The 23,021-nt window shown below is 40.0% G+C and overlaps 1 protein-coding gene across 1 annotated transcript in view; it reads right to left on the bottom strand.

The window, feature by feature from the left end:
- Window positions 1–1,225: 1,225 nt before the first annotated feature.
- p3h2 (prolyl 3-hydroxylase 2) overlaps window positions 1,226–23,021 on the bottom strand; it is a 49,844-nt gene continuing 28,048 nt past the window's right edge. The window contains exons 2-15 of the mRNA XM_018757273.2: window positions 13,618–13,770; window positions 12,469–12,658; window positions 8,576–8,707; window positions 7,217–7,344; window positions 5,763–5,852; window positions 4,903–4,943; window positions 4,445–4,536; window positions 4,193–4,320; window positions 3,930–4,025; window positions 3,636–3,786; window positions 3,360–3,477; window positions 3,176–3,251; window positions 2,912–3,052; window positions 1,226–2,329 (exon numbers count right to left, since the gene is read on the bottom strand). Coding sequence (XP_018612789.1) covers window positions 2,237–2,329; window positions 2,912–3,052; window positions 3,176–3,251; window positions 3,360–3,477; window positions 3,636–3,786; window positions 3,930–4,025; window positions 4,193–4,320; window positions 4,445–4,536; window positions 4,903–4,943; window positions 5,763–5,852; window positions 7,217–7,344; window positions 8,576–8,707; window positions 12,469–12,658; window positions 13,618–13,770 — 1,629 coding nt within the window. The 3' untranslated portion in view covers window positions 1,226–2,236. The remainder of the gene's footprint in view (window positions 2,330–2,911; window positions 3,053–3,175; window positions 3,252–3,359; window positions 3,478–3,635; window positions 3,787–3,929; window positions 4,026–4,192; window positions 4,321–4,444; window positions 4,537–4,902; window positions 4,944–5,762; window positions 5,853–7,216; window positions 7,345–8,575; window positions 8,708–12,468; window positions 12,659–13,617; window positions 13,771–23,021) is intronic.

Here is a 23,021-nt window from a genome sequence, read left to right as displayed (position 1 = left end):
ATTTTTGCTGCTCAGATGAGAACAGAAATAAATAATCATTTAAGGTATCTGATATTTGCTTAATTAAATAACATTGTTTTACTCTGTCATGTATGAGTCTGTCTGACAAGCAGAATCTTGAGTCCTTTTTCCAGATAAAGGTACTGAGACTTTTTCCAGTTATGAAAAGTACTGAAAAGTATAAGGTATGAAGTCATTTGCGGAGTCCTATAAAAGAGAATATGTTTCAAAGTCTGAGTGTACTATGGAGTGTTAAAGTATTTCAAAGTGTTTCCAAGGTCTAATGAAAGTTAAAACGTTTAAACGTGTTTTCGCAACATTACACTGTACATTTCTTGAACTGAAAGCGTTAGAACCACTGTTTTGAATGTCAGGAATTATTTCAAGCTCAACTTTTTACTTAGTTTTTTTTTTATGTTGGTGTGTTTTTATTTTTGCATTATTTGGGAAGCTATATGTCATTTTGTACAATTGGTTGTAAATATGTCACAGTTCACAGAGTTATAAACTTTTTCCATATTTTGATATAAACACAAAATAAAAGTTAATTGGTTAATAAAACACTGAAAATGGCTGAACAAGTTTTTTTTTTTTTTTTTTTTTTTTAAATATCTATTTCATTGTAATCACTGTGCCCTGCTGGGGAGTTTGTGAAACAATTTACCATAAAAATGAGAAGAGATTACCTTGATGGAAATTTCTTTATGCATTTTTTTCATATTTGTGAAAAAAGTAGCAATTTCATGAAAACACAATCATGTTCGCTACATCAGACATTACTGCATACATATACTTAAAAAAATACTAAAATGAATTTTTCATTGTGTATTTAAGAAGTAGACAGGCTGCTTAAAAACAATAACAATGAAAATGTAAATATTTATGTAACTACATACTTACTACACAATGAATACAAAGAGAGTAAACAAGAACATTTTCAATTTCAGTTTATTTTAGAAATATTTTTTAAAAACATTAGCACTTTTAAAATAAAATACAGTGGCCTTCCTCCCAAACAAAATTACAATGTGAGCTAAAATGACCTCATGGCTCAACACAGAACATACATAATGTATGCATAATTAAATCTGCAAGGTAAGCAAAGAAGGACTTTCATTTACACTTATTCATTTAGCTGATGCTTTTATCCAAAGGGACTTACAATGTTAAGCTGCTTACAATTATTTACCCACTTATACAGCTGGGTAAGTTTACTGGAGCAATTTCAGACTGAGTTCCTTGCTCCAGAGTACTGCAGCTGGAGGTGGGATTCGAACCTGCGACTTCCAGTGTCCGTTGGAGTAAAAACAAACGGACCGAATGGCTTAAGAAGCAGAGCTTCGAAAGGAAAGGACATCAGTAAAGTATCAGATTAAACAATTCCTTGAAACAGGAATAAATGCAATACTTTTTATTAAAAAAGTCTGCTAATATCAAACAATGCCAGTTGCAACAGTACCTGTCTTTTAGAACACATACCAAAGCCTCATGTGAGTACGGTAAACAGTGTATAAGCTTTTATTGCATTTAAACCAAAAAATGAATGCAGAAAGTTAACTGATCACACTATCAAAAGAGAAAGTGCACAAATTAGGTGAGTCTACTAGCTCGATGTCCGTATGCTGACATGTACACTTGTATGTACGCCTGAGATAGATTCAGTGAACGTAAAATAAAACTGCCCCCCGAGTGTTTAATATTGCCTATATTTGCGCTGGAAAACTCTCGATTCCAGAAGTAAAAAATGTAACATGCTGTATGGCCTCTGATAAGTTTGTGAAACATGAATGGATAAACATGATGCTTTGTATTCCTTTGGGTCGATAACTCAAAACGTGAGGTTCGTTATGCTTGGAAACCTGTGAATTTAACTTCTGCTCTTCAGTTTGGTTTGTTCACAGTGCTGCGTGGACCTCATACTAAGAAGTCAAGATATGCCTGCCTATTCAGCAGAAAGAACGACCGCAATGCTTCTCACAGTGCTTCTCGGTTCCTGTGAAGAAATGACCATCGAGTATCTCAAGGCACAATTTCACCCTAAACACTTTCACGGGTGACTGGTGACGCACAAATCAAACTGTACGAGCTCTCAAGTACTGGTATGAGTAACACATAGACACATCATACTGTTTCACACCAACTGAATGACTTGCACTTGAAATAGTACAAAAATAAAAATGTTTTAAGATTAACTTCATTAAATAAATAGATAATCAATTAGATTGCTTGATCTCTTCTACAGCTCATCTTTAGGGTTAATATTCAGCTCCTGGTCCCAGGAATTTTGGCTGTCCAACGACTGTATGACTTCATCAGCCTGGAGTCTCTCCTTTGGAAGAGAAAAACAAGTAGATAATTCATATATAGCACAAATAAAAACTGACACTAGAGGGCTCGAAGCGTGAAGCCACACGTTCGAGCAACATTTACCATGAGCTGGAACCTGTACTGAAAGAGCAGAACATAACAAGAAACAAGGTAGACTGGAATCATATCATTACACACAACATTGTTTGCACTGAACAGCAAGTGGGAGTAAGTGTAGTATGGTCTTTTTGGAGAGCAAAAAGGGGCTCTCCCTGGCCACCCTTCCATGAAACCCATACTTGTTTAGTCTTTTTTTGACTATGCGGTCATGAACTTCAACATGCAACAGTTAACCAAGGCCTGTCGATCTCTACATGGAGCTCTTGGGCTCTTTGCAATTTCTCTGAGCATTATAGGGTACCAGCTTGGGGTGAATTTACTGGGACGCCCATTTCTGGGAGGAAGCATATTCTGCAAACGCATTTTGAAGCATGTGTGTAGTTAGCGAGTTGGAGGCCAGCATGCATAACTACCGTATTTCTAAATAAAAATCACCCTGGATTTACAAAGAAAAAGAATATGAATAGGGTCCCTCCCTGCTCACCAGCTCTCTGAAGAGCGGGTCCAGAGTGAACCAGAGGGCCACAGCACACCTTTGCCCATTGGTTACTGCTCGGACGCCATGAGGGTTCTCCCCGCCAGAAGAGAATCCCACCATCCTGCCACACTTGGGCTTGATGGATGCCTGTGGGCAAAAGGGAGGAAAAAGCAGGATTAGCCCTGGGCCCAAAAGGTCAACTGGTATGAAATTATGAAATGAATAAAAAGAAACATTTCTAATAATGTGTCAATAATGTGTCGTACTCACTGTAACTGTTTTTGCATCCATCTCAGTGAAGATAAACTCCCCTCCATCAAAATCTCCATTGAGATACAACAGTGCGCTGCAATGAACCAGAAGGAAGAACATGAACTCTCTTAAGGCTACACCTTGGGTTATATGTGTTGGGTGTAATATACTATCAGACCTCCTCCCACATATGGTCTCTCACCTGTAATCTCTGTAGGTATAGGCAGGTGGTTCTTTCCAGCACTCGTTGGCCTCTGGGTCCAGGAGACAGTTATCAGCATGGATGGGATGACTGAGGTCATTTCTGTGCTCTTGCTGACCTACAGTCAATACAACATAGAGGAGGCGGCTTATACCTCATGAAGAACCACTCGACAGAGCAGTTAGTAGAGTCGTTCATGTTTTCAGTAAGCCACGGATGCTCTTTTATATTCTTTTCTTTTTTTTGCTATATTTACACATGGGGTTCAGTATTCACCTTGAATGGCAGTCCGGCACACTAGGTGAGTGTAGGAAAAATGCAAGGTTGTGTTGAGCATGAAATAAGACTCGATGATCCTCCTGGCCTTCTCGCTGACATCGTAGAACAAGCGGGCACTTCTCAATGGGATCCGTCCCTCATAGCCATACTGCCATTAAATATATATTAATTAATTCACACCAAAATTACTGCAGCAGAACAAGCAATACTACAACTTATCAATCAGGGTTCTTCACTACTACATGATGTCCATATATACAGATATACTGTAGGAAGTTCCTGACCGCCCACCTGCAGGGTTTTCAGTACGGTCGCTCCTTCAAACTTCTCATTGGGAGTATGAGGGGACATCTTTCCTCTGTACCCATCTCCTGCCATTGTGACAGACTGCAAAACAATGGTCGAAACCTCCAACTTCTGATGATACGATAGCATACACATGTAAAGCACGATACCCACAAAACAAGCACTGTAAACAACTAGTCAATTAACATACAAGTATTTCAGTGTTTGATGTTTCATCAACAAATTTTGTTGTAAATTAATCAGCTCACATGTGCCAGGTCTTTCAGCTCAGTGCACTCATCCTCAGAGATGACGTTATCGAGCAGGACCCTCTGGCTCCCATTCAGGTCCTCTGACTTCTGGACCAGCTGGACATTGCTGTACAGCAAAGGTCCTCCTGGTGGTTAAACAGAGAACCGAACCAGGCTTAACCATCATTTAAAGAATAGTAGAGAAACGCACGATATGCGTGTATAAAAAACTTGAATGGTTGGCATGGGTTGCTGAGAATCAAGGCTTACCCTCTCTCAGTTCTTTCACAGTATCCGTGCTGAGGTTTTTCTTCTCAGAGGTGGGAACATACTCCATCCATCCATTGGTGCTTGTCAGGAGTCTGTAAAAGTAAAGGTACAATACTATGAGTCGGAAGGGGGTGCGGTGGCGCAGTGGCGCAGTGGGTTGGACCACTGTCCTACTTTCCGGTGGGTCTGGGGTTCGAGTCCCGCTTGGGGTGCCTTGTGATGGACTGGTGTCCCGTCCTGGGTGTGTCCCCTCCCCCTCCGGCCTTACGCCCTGTGTTACCGGGTAGGCTCCGGTTCCCCATGACCCCGTATGGGACAAGCGGTTCTGAAAGTGTGTGTCCTATGAGTTAGCCAAATAACCATCTGGATCATCGTTGTGACAGCAGTGCTCTTGTGAGTCATACAACGGGTAATCCTTAAAGTACAATTATTCACACATCATCTGTTTTGTCACTTACCTGTTGACATCTTCTCTTCCACCAGAGCTGCTCCAATAATTCTGGCAAAAACACAGCATAAGCGGTAACGGAGTTTGTTATTGAGTAAACTGCTGCGTTTTTTTGGACAATATTTTTCCAAGATGCTTAACTAGTGTGGCAACCAAATGTATACCTTTCAACAGTATCTCACTGCTCCAATTTAAAATCACCCTACACTAAATATAATACAATGGGACCCGTTAAGAAGAAGAGTGCCAAAATCAATGGTTACTTCAAGCAACAGCTGACATTTCGTTGTTTCTCCACAATGCGGAGCTATTACATGAGGATTAAGTTCCTTCGGACACTTGCTTCAGAATATTCTCAGGTCCCCTCAAATGCAAGTCTTTAGCGAGTCTCTTGAGATGCGTAGTATTTAGACAAAAAATGCAATGTGCGATATTACTGATGCTAATGTTTTACAAATTTTTAAGGCAGTGAGTGCAAACACAAGTGGGACGCTCAGAAGTAAACGTATTGTCTCTGCGGAAAAAAGGGAAATGGGCAGGGTGGAGTGAACACTTTCTGAAAGCATGCTGTTTTTTTCCTACGTCAGCTGTGGGTGCAAACGATACACATACATGACCCAAAGGCCCGAAGTCTACGCTCAGCGTGCATTATGAGATCCTCTCATCCCTCTCCCAGTTCCCAGGGGACCCCTGAGGTCGGTCTGGTGCTCCAGCTGCCGTACAGCACTCATAAAAAATGTGCACTACGTTGCAGTAACACACGGCATGAGCACCCAGAGTCCGTTTCCCCTATGAGTTTGGGCCATGACGGAGATACATAATTACATCAGTAAATGACACAGTTGTCCCACCTGATTCATTCCACCTTACCCCTTCCGTGTACTCCATTCCAAGGTTCTCACTGCCCAGTTGAAGGAGCTGAAGCTCCTGCAGATGACGGCGGAGATACCAGTCAGCCTCCTGCGTATGAAAATACCCAAGGCAAGGTGAAGAGCACTGATGATAAAGTTTCAACAGAATACGAATTAGTGTGGGAGTCATTATGGAGTGTAACTAAGGCCCTGTGCTGAAGTGTGTATCTTCAAGGGTGGAACTGGGTAAAAATGCATGGTATTCCAGAGCATGTATTTACTGGGGCAGCTGGTAACGTAGTGGTTACGGCTGCAACCTTTGGATCTGAAGGTCACAGGTTTGAATAGCACCGCCAGCTGTAGTACCCTTGAGTAAGGTACTTACCCTCAAATTGCTCTAGTAAAACTTTAAAAACGGATAAGTAATTGTAGGTAGGTAAACACTATAAGACACTTTGGAGAAAAGTGTAAGCTAAAGGAATAAACATAAATGAGTGGTTTTTGCCCCAGTTAAATTTAATTTTAACAGCTAGAATTGGAGCTGGAGCAAAAGCAGGAATGACACACAAAGGCATCAGTAGACTGTTTTGCCAAGGACCAAGGCAAAAACTGTGCTTGCTTTGAAACCAGAGAAGCCCAGTAGCATCTGCGGCCACGAAAATTCTTGCTCTGACCACTGTGCAGCAAATCCCAAATTGTTTCAGTAAATTCAAATGGATTTTGGAAAGCCCTTCAGTGCTGTTTCTTTCGGTTTTGTTTTTTGTTTTTTTCTTTGTTCCTCAAATGCAGAGTTCTCCTATGAGGTCTTCCAGTGAAGAAGTGAATGACCTCACCATGGCTGCTCCTTGGCTTGCATGCTGCACAGAGTAGTAAGGCAGCCAAACCTACAGCTCCCTGCTTGAGTCCAGGACTCCAACAGCATCACTCGCCTCAAAGCAGCTTACTGGAAATACATCATCCAAAGCATGGAAGGCCGTCCACAGTAGGGTCACGACCTTAGCTAAAATTGCGCAAACAACCTCTGTGGTGATGCTATTCAAACAGACATCAAATCTGAAAAGCAATGCAGTGAAATTTCCAGAGGTTTGATATTATTGCGAGCTTGAAACACATTCACACATGGCATTTACCATATACAGAATGACAAGCTGGTCCATGAAGAAGTTTATCATGGTTCATGAATATTCGATTGACAGCTAATGCCACTGCTACTCTACGAGCCGTTGGACATTGGCATTAAGATATCAGTGTACATGATATCAGTCAATAACCTTCCACAAAACTAACAGAAAATATAGAACAAGTGGAGAATATGGGTAGATGACAGTGAATAAAATTTTTCGGAAACTTTCCGCTTTTGCGACGCCAAGTGTTAAGCATTGTAGCAAAAAGAAAAGAAAAACATATATTGGAATTTTTACATAATTGCTGGATAAAGAAGCAAAACGAGTGCAAAATGTAGATGTGTTTCACCTGGCGGGGTTTCATGTCATGTCCCAGCACCTCTCTGTAGTGCTCCATGTTCTCCATCATGAATTCCTCTCCTTTGTGGAAGAGCAGGTAGGACTGCGCACACTCCAAAGCCTCTGAGACCTTGTTTGCTGCAAAAAGAAGGGTCATTAAAATCCTCTCCACACATTCAGGCAGCTGCTTAACCAGCCTTTCCACAGGCAGTGATAAAACATGCCATTTTGTCACGAACAGTTGCCATCACTTACATCACTGTGAAATACTTCACCCTCTTCCCCAGACAAATCCACTTAAAAGAATCCTGAAATATGTCGACCGTGCCACCTGTCACCACACCAGCCATAGCCAGCCTCTCAAATCCCTAAATTAAGCTTCAGCAGTCCATTGTGTGTAATAAAACATGACCCATGGAGTAAAACACTTCACAAGGCATCTGAAGTGCATCCAGTGGGACATTCCAGGGTAATGACCATGAGGGAGTCAGGGCAGCAGAAAGCGCTGAGATAGTGGAAACTAAACCCAAGACAAAAGGTCTATTTCCAGGGGCTATTGGACTCGTAATGGTGAGGTGAGGTGAACATGCCAACTGCTTTCCTCTTCCTATGCTTTACGCCTCAATAAAACCACTCTGGTCCCATTTCTTACAGATGTAACAGCAGTGTTATGGAAACGCTTATGTAATTCTCTCATCTGTACTGTTTCCTAACTCGTAAATACTGAGCAGATCCAGAATTCGTGGAAATAACAGGTTGGTTGATTAACAGTTTATTATGAAACCATTTTTTTATCATGGTGAGAGACTGTTTAATGACAATATGACTGATGTTAAATGCAACAAATAAATATTGTAAAATTCATAATATTTTTTATGTCAGATTGCTGCTACTGTTGTGTCGTGTAGCTGATGTCAGTCCCTGACCAACGCATAAACCACGTGCCTCCAGAATTTTCTGTTATGTGTTCCATCCGTAGTTCTTATGATTGATGTTAGTTAACATTTTTACAATAAACGGTTATATCTGGTGGGCGTAAATTGTAGCAAAACTGTTTTTTTTAGTACTACTACTTTTTTGTAGGACTAGGTATTTTGTGTCAGTGTCTTGTAAGCAAAATATTACCATGAATACACAGTGTGTTATGTGTTGCTTTTCAGTATGTTACGAAAGTTAACAAAAATGCACAGTGATGATAAGATTTATAGACTGAAAACACTGCCTGGTTACCGTATTTTCACATGAAAAAAATTAATACTGTTACACAGTCACATGCTGTTGCAGGCATTCCGGGGTCCTGTGGTTCTTTTTAATGCACTCTTTAATGGATCATTTAGCAAAATGTTGAATCTCTGGAAAAAAGTGTTACCTTTGAAGTAGGCAAACTGAAGGTAGTCATAGTGAAGAGGTAGGTAGTTCTCCATGGGTGAAAGACGCCCAGGCCGTGTGGCCAGGTCCCTCACACATTCGTGCTTGCAGTGCAGTACCTGCATCAGGTGATCTGAAGACACACAGCCCCATCAGTCACGTCATTTTGTAGTGATTCAACAACAGTACATTCGAAATCACCAGAGAAGTGTACAATATGTGCGTAACTTTTGCACACAAAGCAGAAATGCATAAAAGAAGCAACACCTTTTCTTTTTTCATATGCGACCTTGTACGTAATGATTTGTAGATAGGCTGCTAGCAGCAATTACAGCAGTTTTCTTTAATATATTTTTAAGAGTTTTCTGGGGCTTTTTTGGAATTTTACCATACAAATTTTCTTAAACTCTTCCAGGTTTTATAGAGTTGGCAAGCTTGCGTTTGGGCCATTGTTGCGTTGTAATACCAATCTTCATTCTAAATACTGATATCGTGCCCATTAAAATAAATTTCTTCACAATTTGCTTGTATCCATCTTTGATGGCAAGAAACTTTCTTCAACAATCCCACAGCATGATACTGCTACCACCATGTCTGAGATATATGTTTGGTTTGCATTAAAAATAACGTTTTACTTTCAAGCAAAAATCTCAAAGTCAATTTCACTTTTGCAAAAGACAATGAAATTATCAAAGTATGATATTGCTCTCTGAAAAACTCCTGGTTCGACTTCATGTTAATCTTTTCGAGAAAAGCCTTCCACGCAGCAATTCTTCCAAAAAGTGCTCCTTGAAATCTATGTAATTGTAATGAAGAAATGGTTGATCTCAAATTTTTTTTCCCATTTCAGCCAATGAGCTCTTCAACTTTATCAGTGTTGTAACTTTTTAGCTGGGCTCTTGAGCATTCCACTGACAGTTGTCAAACTGTTTCTCAGTTAGTTTTTAGTTTGTATCACAACCTGAAATCAGTTATCAGTATAGTGCTTTTTGTTAACATTTTCAAATTTCATTTTTTCAAAGGTGACAAGCTTTGTGATTCTTCCCACACTTTTGCCTCCTAACAGTTTTGGCTTTGCAACACAGCAGAAGGTTTTCTGCACAACTAAATATACCTCAAAAGATACCTATATACAATATCTATGTATACATTATGTCTAATTTAACTTTTTAATATTCTGCCAATTATGGCTCTGCATACCAAAATGGAGCTCATTCTTCATCATTTAGGAGAGGCAATAACATCAGTATTTTTTTGAAGCAGCCATTCTGTGGCTGGGACAGGAGCCACCTTGGAAGGTCAAGACAAGAATGAGGTTGAGTTTGAAAAGCTACCAAGCTACACTACCCTCAATGAGGGGACAGCGGTCTGCTTTCGAGGAAGTGTGGTCAGAGCATCGCTAACGGATCACACATACAGAAGTCAATAAAAGTCATTCAATTCACTCAAGTCATTCTGTCTGCCAGCACAAGCCACACCACATTTTGTATCATTCACATTTTCCAAAAAAACTTATTTTTTAAGGCTTTTCCAGTTTAGGTTCCATAGACTGGGAAACATATGAAATATTTTAATCATGCAGGGCTACAGAAAAAAAATCTGAAAAACAATGAGTTTTGATGTGTAATACAGCCTAGCACATCTGTCTCATAACCCTTAGAGGATTTTTCATTAAACATTGTACATTGGTATCCAGCTGTGCTTCTCTATCACGTAACATCTTTACCATCTAGAAAACTCTGCAGTGCACTGGCTAATGATGTTGAAAATGAGAAAAAGACTTTTTTTTCTCATGTTCTTGCTAGGTTCAAGGAAAACTGGGTTGATTTAGAAAATTCAAAAACATGTTTAAAACTGGTAGCCAAAATATGATAAATACAGCTTTCCTGCAGACCCAGATAATTCATACACGTTTTTTCATACACACCAAAATTCATTCCGTTCTTATGACTGTGGGACTATAGGAGCAAAATACGCAACAAGAGCAGGAATGGTACAGAGGAGCTGGCGTTTTACATGTTGATCTGCACAATGGTGTCCATTGACCTGATGTGGGGTGCAGGCTGCTGGTCCCAGACATGAAGACCTTGGGTGGTTTTAGCTAGGACCTCCCAATGATGTCTAGGTATATAGCAGCGCTCTTCCCTAAAGGGAGTCCAGACCCCTTCTTTCAACATATATTACAAAATTCATTCATATTTTAATTGCTTTTATCGTTACTTTATTATATTAATTGTGATCCTGGGTTCAAAGAGACCATGCAATAATACGCTTAAGGTTTTTCAGGATGAAAACACAGGTATTCTCTCTCCTTATATGCCTTTATTGCTATGCAAAGGTCTTGCATACAAGTTCCGATTCTCTCCTTATGAAACTCAAATACCATTAATCTAGTAGCTGGATATCATCCAGCGTTAAAGTAATATAAAATTTAGCAATGTCTTTTAATAATCTTTTAAATAGTTATGCTCATTCTTACTTGAAGTCTGTTCCATCCCTTAGGGAAAGTACAAAGTGCATTAATATACAAGAATGACAATAAGAGAGTTTTGAAGAGAAGAGGTAAACTGAGAAACAGCTTAAATGGAACCATGTGTGTCAGGTCTCAGTACTTGGTGAGTTAAAAAAAAAAAAAGAAAAGCAAACAATATTTCTGTCCCCCCCCCACCCTGTTTATCAAGGGAATTCATAATTGTTTAAGACCAAGCCTAACCTGAAATGTTATGTCAATTTTTGTGGATCATGGACTAGAACATGTACAAACCAAGCTCCCCTATGCAGTCCAGTAAGGCTTCGGAGATGAGCAAAGTCATGTTGTCTGAGCAATTTTTTTTTTAATAAAGATGGAAACTGAGCTGCCAATTCTGACACTGGTATTTTGGGGCCAGTTAGCCAAAATAAGCAGGCACATTGTTCCCTTCCACGCTGCCTCATTAAAAAGCAAGGCCAAGCAGCTGTCACAGCTCCTTCACTTCCAAACTTATCCATCTGCATCACAAAAGAACAGGAACAAAAACAGTTGTCCCCAGTTAGTCCGCTCTGACGGTTCCAGGCGAAAACCTGCTTACACAACCATCAGTGTTCTCCTGGCATGCGTCATTGTTGCCACTGTTCCTAATCACTTGTCTCTGCGCCCCACTGTGTGTTTTCCATACGCTTTGTGCACCCCAGTGGACTGTTTGCCAAGTCTCCCCATGTTCCAAAAAGAGGTGAACAGATTTTGCACCGCAATTCTGCACTCAAAACCAAGCTCCTAAACAGTAAATAGTGTGTATATATATATATATATATGTGCGTGTGTATAAATATATATATGTGTGTATATATATATATAGAGAGAGAGAGAAAGAGAGGGAGAGAGAGAGAGTTTAAAATATTGGAATAAAAACCAAACAATAATATTTATGCCATGCATGATTTCTAGATATCTGCTTCCAGTTAAGCATCAGTGATGTTCCAGCAGAGCACAAAAAAACTTGAAACTTCTGCTGTGGGTTATGGGTCAATGTCAGCACCTTAAGTGTAAAAACACAAGGCCCACATCCGTGCTACATAACTGGATTAGTCTCATTAGTCCTGCAGTGTTCGATTACTCCTGCCACTCTCCCCATTCCCCCAGAGGGGACCAATCTTCATGTTTTTGTTGGGCTGTATCCCACACTGAACCAATGTGCTCCGCACTGGTGCACAATGGGCACTCTGAGTTCAAATCAAATCCAGCACCAAGACGGATGCTGAGCCAAGTGTCCTTTGCCATTACATCTCTTTGGTAGGAAATCTCAATCGGATCATAGGACTGAGTGGCTAAATTGAGATCCCTCTAGCTAAAGGGAGTCTAGTTCTTAAATTCACCGCAGGCTTCGAAAATAGATTAGTAAAGTAAAACCACGTTACCTGAGATTAGTTCATAGAGACTGGGCCGATAGTGCAGGTGCTCATTATCGGCAAACTTCTGGGGCCCTTCACACAGAACCCGGCATTCGACATCTGCGTTGAAGTACTCCAGTAAGGCTTCTTCGAAGTGCTCGATGGCCTTCTCATAGTCACCACTGTCATAGTGTTTCACTCCCATTGTGAAGGCTTTCTGTCAATCAAAGGATGTGTTCAGAAGCTATGTTTCACATCACAATGAACAGCATACCACCATTCATAAATAATTTTACAAACCGATCATTTCTAGACAACTTATTCCGAAAAGTCTCCTTCATATCAGTCATGTAATAGTTTCATAAACAACCTGTGTCATAATTACTAAACAAACTGCTTTTCAAGTGCCGCTTCAAAGTATGCGAACCTCCCGTGTCCCTTAGTTTTACCACAAAATTGTTTTATAATAAGAACCAGTCTTTCTCATTCTACATAACAGGTGTGTAATGACCAATTCCATTTGTTGCTTTAGAGGAACTCATGTGAAAAACAGAAGTAGCGGAGGTGCAAAAATGTGAAACCCAAGTTGCATTGGTTAAAACAAGTAGGTAAGTAGAACCAGGTAAGTATCTTATAAACGTTTATTCATTTTGTAAGTTCAAGATTTAGATTTTATAAATATATTTTTGTATTTTATACAGGAATAATGACCATTCCTACATGATTCACATACTTTCTGGCAGCACTGTAGATAAATGGTATGTAGTTAACTGAAGATAATGATGATATTAAACAGCTTTATGTATATTTCTCTGAAGTTGATTGGCCGAACACTGGTGGCTCCTCTGATTCACATTAGATTCTGGTTCTACATAATTGGTGGGCCTTTATGGGAATGGTGTTCCCCACAGACTCCAATCAATCTGCTAAACTTATCTATGTTTACCACAGTGCAATGGCCACTGTTTGCTGAGCACTCAAGACTGTAACCACAAAAACTCCTCTATATAACAATTGACTATGGTATTTCAGTATTTCAAAATGCTGGCAAATTATACATGTATTTAGAGACTATTCAATTGTTTTTTGTTCTTCCACAACTTGATCTTTCAGATTTCCTATTTTAGTCAAACATTTCCATAAAATTATAATGTTTTGACTCTTGCTTCCTCTCACCTGATGTTGGCGAGCTTCCCTGTCAATGAAGTCCTCTTCCTTCACACCCTCTAGTAACTTATACTGCTCCAAGTGCTCACCCATCTCTACATGCTCCGGGTTGGCTTGGAAGTAGGTGTGTGCAGCCGCCACGGCCTTGTCGGGCTGCTTCAGCTGTCAGAACAATGCAGAACAAGACAGTGAATGTCTGCTACATCAGTACCAATTCCTCACACAGAGTCAATAAATTATCCATACACATAAATATAAATATGTTAGCATCAAATACTAAAAGGAGCACAACTATTAATTTCTGTTAAAGGTTTTTTATCTATATGAATGAATATTTTGCATAGGGGGGTGCGGTGGTGCAGTGGGTTGGACCACAGTCCTGCTCTCCGGTGAGTCTGGGGTTCGAGTCCCGCTTGGGGTGCCTTGCGGCGGACTGGCGTCCCGTCCTGGGTGTGTCCCCTCCCCCTCCGGCCTTATGCCCTGTGTTACCGGGTAGGCTCCGGTTCCCCGCGACCCCGTATGGGACAAGCGGTTCTGAAAGTGTGTGTGTGTGTGTGTGTGTGTGTGTGTATTTTGCATGTTATACAATTAAATGACCTTGGTTATGTTCACATTATTCAAATTTAGAAAAATATTCAAACATATATATATATAAAATTAGAAAATATAAAAAATAACATTTGCTTGAGAAAAACAATGTTTTCAAAACAAAATCCATGAATATGTTTAGCTAGAGAAATCAAGCAAAAACATAAGTACTTTGAAAATACCAGACGTTTTCTATAAAACAGAAGAGTTATTATAGCTTTAATGGCACAATACCCATGGTCTAAATTACTATTGAATCAGACGTGGAAGACATGCCTATACTTTGCTGAAGGAAATTTTCAGACATGTTACTTTATGTCTCATAAAGGTGATGGATTGCTGAATGTGCTGAAATTGGACAAATGACAGCATTAATAGGACTTCTAAGAGCCAGGGCAAAAAAGTAGACAAACAAGACCTGCTATTTACAGGGATAACTAATTTGTACAGTCTTTCCAAATCAAAACAATCCATTTAGCATGTCTGTCAGATACCACAATGCATGACAATGAGAAAATATTTCCTTCCTGTCTATATTCTTCTTCTTTAACTAGACCCATGCAACATTCCTATAAACATATTTGATCATCATAATATAAGAGAAAATGGAAGATTAAAAATCTTTCAGAGTTCCACTGCCCAAATACAGAATGACAGATAACTAAATGATTATTAAAAAGAAATTAATCCACCATCCACGCTATATATATATATATATATATATAGTGTAGAATAGTGTACACTGTATAACACCAGTATTGTATAGCACATGTTGCTAATGGAAACATGGTGGCTTCTCATTCTGTTGTCAGCCTCAGCAACCTCAACACAGTCTTAGAACTGCTCCCTCTTCACAATGATTTATTTTACATAAACCCTTCCTCATTAGTTAAACATGGTACACATTGATGTAATGCCTTTTTTTGAAGTATGCTCTTCATCAAATATCAAATGCATCACTTGAAAAAAAAAAATCCCTTTGTCTTCCATCTCCCAACAATATGGCATCCTTTGTGCTCCACCCAGAGCTTCAACAGTGTGTTTTGTATCACTAATCCCAAACTCCTTTCCAAATAAGCTGCCAACTAAGGGCTTTTTAAGGTCACACCGAAGATTAAGTATCTCTACACAACCATGAGCAGTGACGTTGACGCAAAACACAGGTGGGGTTTTAGAAGTGCCATTGTACAAACACCGAGATGCGGATGAAAAGCTCCAACAGCTGCCTTCTCTCAACAGTAAACAGGGGGAACTATTCACACAACATAACAACACACTTCATTTTCACTCCCTTTCTGTATCTGGGATCCCATTTATCTTCAAAGAGAAAATGTGAATTGCCATAACAATGCTAAAGTAGTCTGATATACTTGGTGGGTTGTTACGAAAATTTAACGGAGGTAACCGATCACATTGTTTTCAAGTTTCAAGTAAATGTTCCAGTTATCCATTGGATACGGTACCACACCAAGAGCAACACCACACAGAACCAAATGCAATAAATATTTCATTTCTGCTCTCCGAAGAGACAACTAGGGAAGGAGTATCACCTATGACTGGCGTGGTTAAGCAATACCAAGCAATGTCAGCTTTTTCAGAAAAGAAAAATATGAATCATCAATGTTCCTATTCCTTTTCTTGGCTTACTTGGCAATGCTCCTCCTTCGAGAGCTGATGACTAGTAATCTACTCTTCCACGTTAGGGTAATTTCTTCTGTTTTCCTGTTTGCTAGTCAGGATTGTACCCTTTTTAGTCCAATAGAGTAAGGGGGGAAAAAAGACTGGGGCCCATGCTCCATTACCCCTGAAAGAGCACAGACAGGGAAACCACGTTCCAGGAACGCCTATCTCACATCACAGCTGGATGAATGGGGTGCAGCTGTGACATTCTGGACTCTGGCTAAATTACTTTCTTGCTTTATTAAGGGCTTGATCACACAGCTAGAACCCGAGTCCATTGGTTTCATAATGAGGAGGCCAAGGAACTTGGCCACATGAAGACAGACCAGAGGATGTCTAATGCTTTGTGGTTGGATGAAGCAGGTTATGAGGACATCAGAATGAATGATCATTGTACAATCAAATGTGTCAACATGACCCAAAGAACAGAGAGTAAAATTTTTCAAGCAACAGTATTTATACAAAAAAAATATCCATATACATATTATTATATGTGAATGTAAATATATACATGTGGATGTAAAAGCTGGAAGAAGCACGGTAAGAAAAACATAAGCTCTTATGAATTGTGGAGGTGAAAATTTACAAGGATACCATGGCTAGAGAGGAAAATAAAAAGACTGATCCTAGATCAAATCTAAACCAAACTCTCACTGGTAGCACATGTCACGAGACTGAGGATATCATACATTGGATATTTTACACACAGGTTGGACAATTCTGAAAACATGGTAATGCTTGGAAAAGCTGAAGGAAAAAGAAGAGGGGAATGAGTACAAGCCAGATGAAAGGAGTTAATCATAGTTACTGTCTCCAGCCAAAGAACATTCTGTTGATGGTTTATCTGTGTGGTCAGCTAGAGTTGAAACTGACTCAACAACAATGAAAATATCACAGAAATATAATTTGTGGAGGACTATTCAATGTATGTAAAGTGACATCATTAAACTCTCCATGTGGTTTGAAAAAATACTCCCTTTTGGAGCTGTGAGGTTCAGACTGCAGAACACACATCACAGAAACATCTCAAAATAAAGCCAAGGAGAATGTGATGCTTTGGGATGATGCAAGACATAGTTCAAAGACCAAGATGTGTATTAAGACCAGTTGAGTGGACTATGGTTACCTGTGTAGCTTGTCAAGTGGATGAAGGCCAGAAACACACACCAACGTACGTTGAAAACTTAAAAGGCACCTAAGTGAACACGAGAATCTGAAGACAAACGGGAGTAAACCAGATAAGGGAGTATCCATGGTTGTTTGTGTCAAATACAAAAATAAAGCTACAACATGAGAATTTCCAGAATTTCCAGGGTCAAACGTATGAAAGTGAGATGAGTGGCTTGGTTTCTTTTTAGAGACAGTGGAATGAAACACATGCTTTCCACCATTCCGATACCAGTCTTTCGTCTGATTTCTGCATAAAGTTATGTTAAATTGCTAGAGAACAACCACATTTCGTTAACTGATGGGCTGTACAATATCCACAGCCAGTCAGTGATGGAGTGGGAAAACAAAACTAAATGGACAGTATTAAATTAAAAAAAAAAAGAAAAGAAAAAATTATAATTGCCATTTTCTGACTTCATCAATAACTAAACTGAGAATGGGTCAAACTGAGAGCAAAAAGCCAAGATGAGAGCTATTTGAAATTTTAACATTCAAAAACAATCTTAATCACCACTTTCAGCAATAAAAAGACATTATAATTCTCAGTGGTACAATGCAAAGTTCTTGGTTGGTGCTTGAATGGTGCTATGCAGTCCATAGAAAATGGAAAATAAACTGTACTTCTTCTGATGTAACATCTTCAGTAACTTTCCTATGAGGGTCCTCTTTGAGACACTCCCAGCGGAATGGGCTGGAGTAGACCCAAGCAGGCTGTATCACGCAAAGTCAGTCCGGGGTGAACCAGGAACGAACGTGAGCTGATCTCTATACCCACACAAGGGGTATAGTGGGGTACAACAGATGGCTCCAACCAGTCTCTCCAAGTCCTTGTTCAGCGTCCAAGGCCAATCACAGAAAGCGTAGGGCATAAAGCAGGACACCTTGGATGGGTTGCAGTGGTTTCTCGCACACACACACATTCATTCACACACTAATTTAGAATCAGCAATTCACCAGCAACACATGGACTGTGGTAGGAAACCAAAGCACCTGGAAGAAACCTAAGGAGAGATGGACCAAAAAAAAAAAGGTTCCACTTTTGCTTTAAATCTATGAACATATGTACACCATGAAAATGAACAGCAAAGAAAGAGTGACCGCTCATTTGGATGGAAGGAAAATGTGTGGGACTCCAACGGTGTCTCTCTTCTCCATATACAGTATTTAACATTAAGCATGCTTTTAGGGGCAGCTATCCAACCTTTTTTTCTGTACATGCTGCTCTGATTTCTCATGTATAGGCTGGAATTCAATAATCCACTAGAGTCAGGGTTAAACAGTGCTTAATTAAAAGAATGTGTAAAGTGTAGTGTACTAAAGTCTTTCTCAGATATAAATAATCCAAAAAAAATGCAATCCATTTATTTGGACTGAAACTGGTAAAAAAATTTTCTGGTACTTCCATAGAGTTTATGTCATCACAAATCAAAATGTCATCACATTTTATTTTTCTTTGAATAATCTGTGTGTTTATTTCTGCAACTAATTTTTTCCCCCCTTGTGTCCCTTGTAAATGTTTGTTTAAAAAAAAAAAAAAAAACAAGAAACCAATTAATGAACTTTTCAGACACTGAAAACAATCTGCAGCACTGAGTTATTTTTTTCCTATCAAAACTGAAAGCAGATCCAAGAGACCACCATATAGCAGACTACCACCTACCCTCAGAGAAGAGAGCTGGTGAAGGCCTCTTGGCCGGGGGGTTTGTGATGGGATTATGGGTTTCCCTCCGCATGATGTCACTGAGACAGGGGCCGGAGTGGAATGAAGGGTGTGTATCCTCCTCTGCTGACAGCTGCCCACACTGGCCCCATTCTGCCTACCCCGGCTGCGCTCGCCGACCACGCATGTTGATTCAATAAGGTAACGTCTGCGGAATTTTCTAAAAGCCACATAACACAAGCTCTTTTATTAGAGGAGAACTACAGGCTATTTCAGAAGGGGCTGGTGACAAAGTGAAGAATAATCTGAGTCTGTGCAAGATGTCTGCACGATAATACCCTCAGCATGTGGGGTTTCTCTCCATCCATATCCACCTATCTGTCTGCCTGCCTTTGTTTGTTTGCTTGTTTGTTTTCCCACAAATGAAGAGTAAGACTGGATTACAGAACTTCGGCCAGACTGAAAATACTGAATTCCAACTGGAAAATTTCAGGTGGGACAATTTCAAGAGAAACTGGCACCCTATAAACATCACAATCAAAAAAAAAACTGTATCTTTAATTAGTGCTGGGATGGTGATGTCCCAAAAATAGCAGAATTACAGACAAAAAAATTGTGCCATGTTCGCTTTTAAGACAATAGCATATATTTCTTATCTCTTGCAACCCTTGCAAAAGCAGAAGGGGCTCAACCAGTCAGATCACATATTAAGAATTATCGTTACTATCGCTGAATGAGATTCAATGATTCTTTAAAACGGCACGGATGGGCATAAACACAACACAAATACAAAATACACCACGAGCATGCTTTATGACATAATGCATGGCTGAATATCTGAGATGTTCACAGAATTCACAGGACCAGCTAAGACCATGAGAGACAATCTTACAGTGTTCCATGAGAGGCCTCTCACAACTCTCTGCTGTTGCTTGAAAAGAACTAAAACCTTCTTACACATCCATGGACTCAGCACCCAGAACAGCAGCTGCTTTGGTTCACAGAAAACACAGCGGTTACGTGGGTCTCACGCAGGGGGGAAATGGACTTGAAATGTTGACGCTTTACCCTGGCAAAGACCTCAGGGTGGAACATTCCCTTCCTCCCAGGAGTTTCTAAAAACATGCCCCGGACTGCCGCATTATTTTTAAAATCTGCTCACTTGATTTCGGATGCCTGTGGTTTCCACTTCCATAAGGGACCCTTTTCTGCGCTACTCTAAAATCTCCAATTAGTTATTCCTTCAGTAAACGTTTCCACCATTTTTCCGCTTATTCCATTTGACTTGGGCGTGCACAACCACACATATGGACACTTTTTATCATAAACCAGTTTACTATAACTACCTTTACACCTTCACAATGCTACTTCACAATCCCATGCTAAATTTCTCCGGCAAACCTTAGGCTGGAAAAGTGACAGAAATCCTGTATTTAACAGTTTTCCGTAACTGGTTATGAAAATAGTTGGCAGCACGTTGGCACAGCAAGTAGTGCTGCTGTCTCATAGGGCCTGTGTGGTGCGAGAGGACGTGGGTTTGATCCCTGTTCACTCTGTGTGGAGTTTGCATGTTCTCCCTGTGGGTTTCCTCTGGGTGCTCTGGTTTCCTCCCACACTCCAAAGACATGCTGCTCAGGTTCACCCATAATGTGTAAGGGACACAGAGAGTGTGTTCCACTGAGGTATGGATGAGTGACCCAGTGTAAGTAGTGTATCTAGCAGTGTAAGTCACTGTGGTGAATAAGGTGTGTGGGCTGGTAACACTACATAGAGTTCATTGTAAGCTGCTTTGGAGCAAAGCGTCTGCTAAGTGAATAAATGTAAATGTAGTTAAAAACTCATGGCTTATTGCAGCTATTAAATTTTCACTGGTAAGGTTTTAAGGATACATTAACATACGGACTTGAACTCAAAGCCCAACAGCATCCACACTTGAATTGCTCAATATTTCCACTGAGGCCATGAAACATATGGTTATGAGAACAGTCTGACAGTGGAATAAAGCTGTAAAAAATAAAGTAGTGATCCACTGGCTGTTGGTGTCTACTTCCCACACAACTGGCCCTGTGTCGCATGGGAAGCTGTGGGCCCTTTGTGTGCTGACAATACCACCTTTCATCCAGGCGGCCTCCACCCAGAGAAAAATGAAATGTAGTCATCCACCTCCATTCTGAAATTAATCTGTGGACCCTTTTTTTCTGGGGGGGTGGGCTGAATACATTGAGAATCCTCAGTCTGTGAAACTAAACTAAATAAACCAGCACTGCAACTTAAATCATACCTTTGACAATAAGCCATTGACAGTATTTGGCAGCATCTTTTCAACTTGCCACTCATTTCTCAAAAATGATGAATGACTCATATGTATCACAAGGGAGGGCGAACTTTGCCTCATTTCATAAATATTTCATATTGAGTTATGAGTAACACTGCCAATGTATTTTCATCTGAGAACATATGTTCCAGTGTGACAACAGCATTCTGTGGTCAACAGGGTGAAACAACGTTCCTTCCACAACTAGACAACTGGTCCAAGCCTGGAAATATGTGCTGAAGCCAGAGGGGACACTACTGAGTCAATGTTTTGTTTCCGTTCCATGATGTACAGTTCACACCATCCAAACAAGCCAAATTGGCAGCTTCACAAAGTACATTTATTGTATCATATCCCTGGGTCTCCATTTCTTGCATTCAGTTAAGTGCAGATGCCTTTTGAGGGGGTTCACAGTATTTTATTCTTTTGCACTGCAGGAATTTTCAATTAAATGCCAATTCTTCATTAAAAAAACCCTATTATTTTTAGTAAGTTCAAAAAACAAAAGTAAAGCAAGAATGAATGAATGAATGAATGAATGAATGTTTATGAGCTACTGGCTACCTTCATCTTTATGGATTATCTACATCACTTGATTGATTTGGGGGTTAGTTTCTGTAAAAGTCTTGTATAAAGCTATAATACATAGCTTTGTACTTTGCCTTTTTGATTTCACCGTTTTTATTAACTTCAAAATACATAAAAATTTCTTTTTTAAAAATAATTTTGGTCTTTAGTACTAACTGTCGAGTAGGGGCGTGATGGTGCGGCGAGTGTGGCCTGCGCCTGCTTTCTGGCAGGTCTGGGGTTCGAGTCCTGCTTGGGGTGCCTTGCGACGGACTGGCATGCCATCCTGAGTGTGTCCCCCCTCCCTCCAGCCTTGCGCCCTATGTTGCCAGGTTAGGTTCCGGTTCGCCGTGACCCCGCTCGGGACAAGTGGTTTCAGACTGTGTGTGTGTACTAACCACTAACTGATGCATCTTATAAACTTGTCTAATGCTCCTCGCCTTATTATTGATCACGAAGGCTAACAAATAACAGACAAGCTGTAAACACTGTAGAAACAAGCTGATTCCCACACTCCTACTCCATCTGAGTGTGTTTTACTACAAACTAACGGCTGACTGCAGAAATGCAGGTTTCTGCACAACAAACATAAAGCAGCTAAGTGAGGAAAATTAAATTAAAAATAAATAAATAAAATTCTTCCGTGAAATTCAAAACTCAAACATTCATATCACAAGGAGCCAGTGTAATTTGAAGGCTGCTGATTCGACTCCAGGAAATTGAAATCAGTTCAGTATGACATCCAGCTGTAGAAATTAATACCTGAAAGTCACAAAGGATACAAAAAGACTGGGCTGGAAGCACAATTATACTAATCAACCAGTAGAAATGGATTCCTCAATGAATGCACTATATTTGGTGCTGCTGATAAACTGCTAAAGAGTTATTTAAAAGAGAGCTGAGGGAAGCAGTGATATTTTTGGACGAGCTGCAGCACCTGGCGTTGACAGTAACCTGGCAAGCTGCTCCTGCGGCAGAGCAGCTCCACTGGATCTGTACAATGAAGTTCATCAGAGGGCCAGAAGCACTATTAGAATCCCCGTCAAGCGAGAAGCCCCAGCTAAAGTCACAACTATTCCACAAAGGAAGAGCAAACATAAAATTAAGGTCATTAATGTCGAGGTGAGATACATGGATTCACCGAAGCAGTTTTTAAAAAAAACTGTTTTCTGATTATTCGTTTCCTCTGTAATAGATGTAAAAAAAGGTCGAGGGACACTTTTTTGGCCTCTCCACAAGCCACTTTAAATTTTGCCTGAACCACATCAGGCAAAATAATCCATGATTATGCTTACTTAGGAAAGTAAAAGTAATCCCTGTCAATTGCTACCATTTCACAATTAAAAAAGAACATCTTTAGCTCTTTCCAGGCCAAAGGCATAGACATGAAATATACATATCTCGACACCTTAATCAAGAGAATAAACAATAGCA

This window comes from Scleropages formosus, chromosome 8 (genome assembly GCF_900964775.1).
Source record: "Scleropages formosus chromosome 8, fSclFor1.1, whole genome shotgun sequence".
In the NCBI taxonomy this organism is placed as follows: domain Eukaryota; kingdom Metazoa; phylum Chordata; class Actinopteri; order Osteoglossiformes; family Osteoglossidae; genus Scleropages; species Scleropages formosus.
Note: the sequence above shows the minus strand (reverse complement) of the source record. Positions and strands in the feature narration are given on the sequence as shown.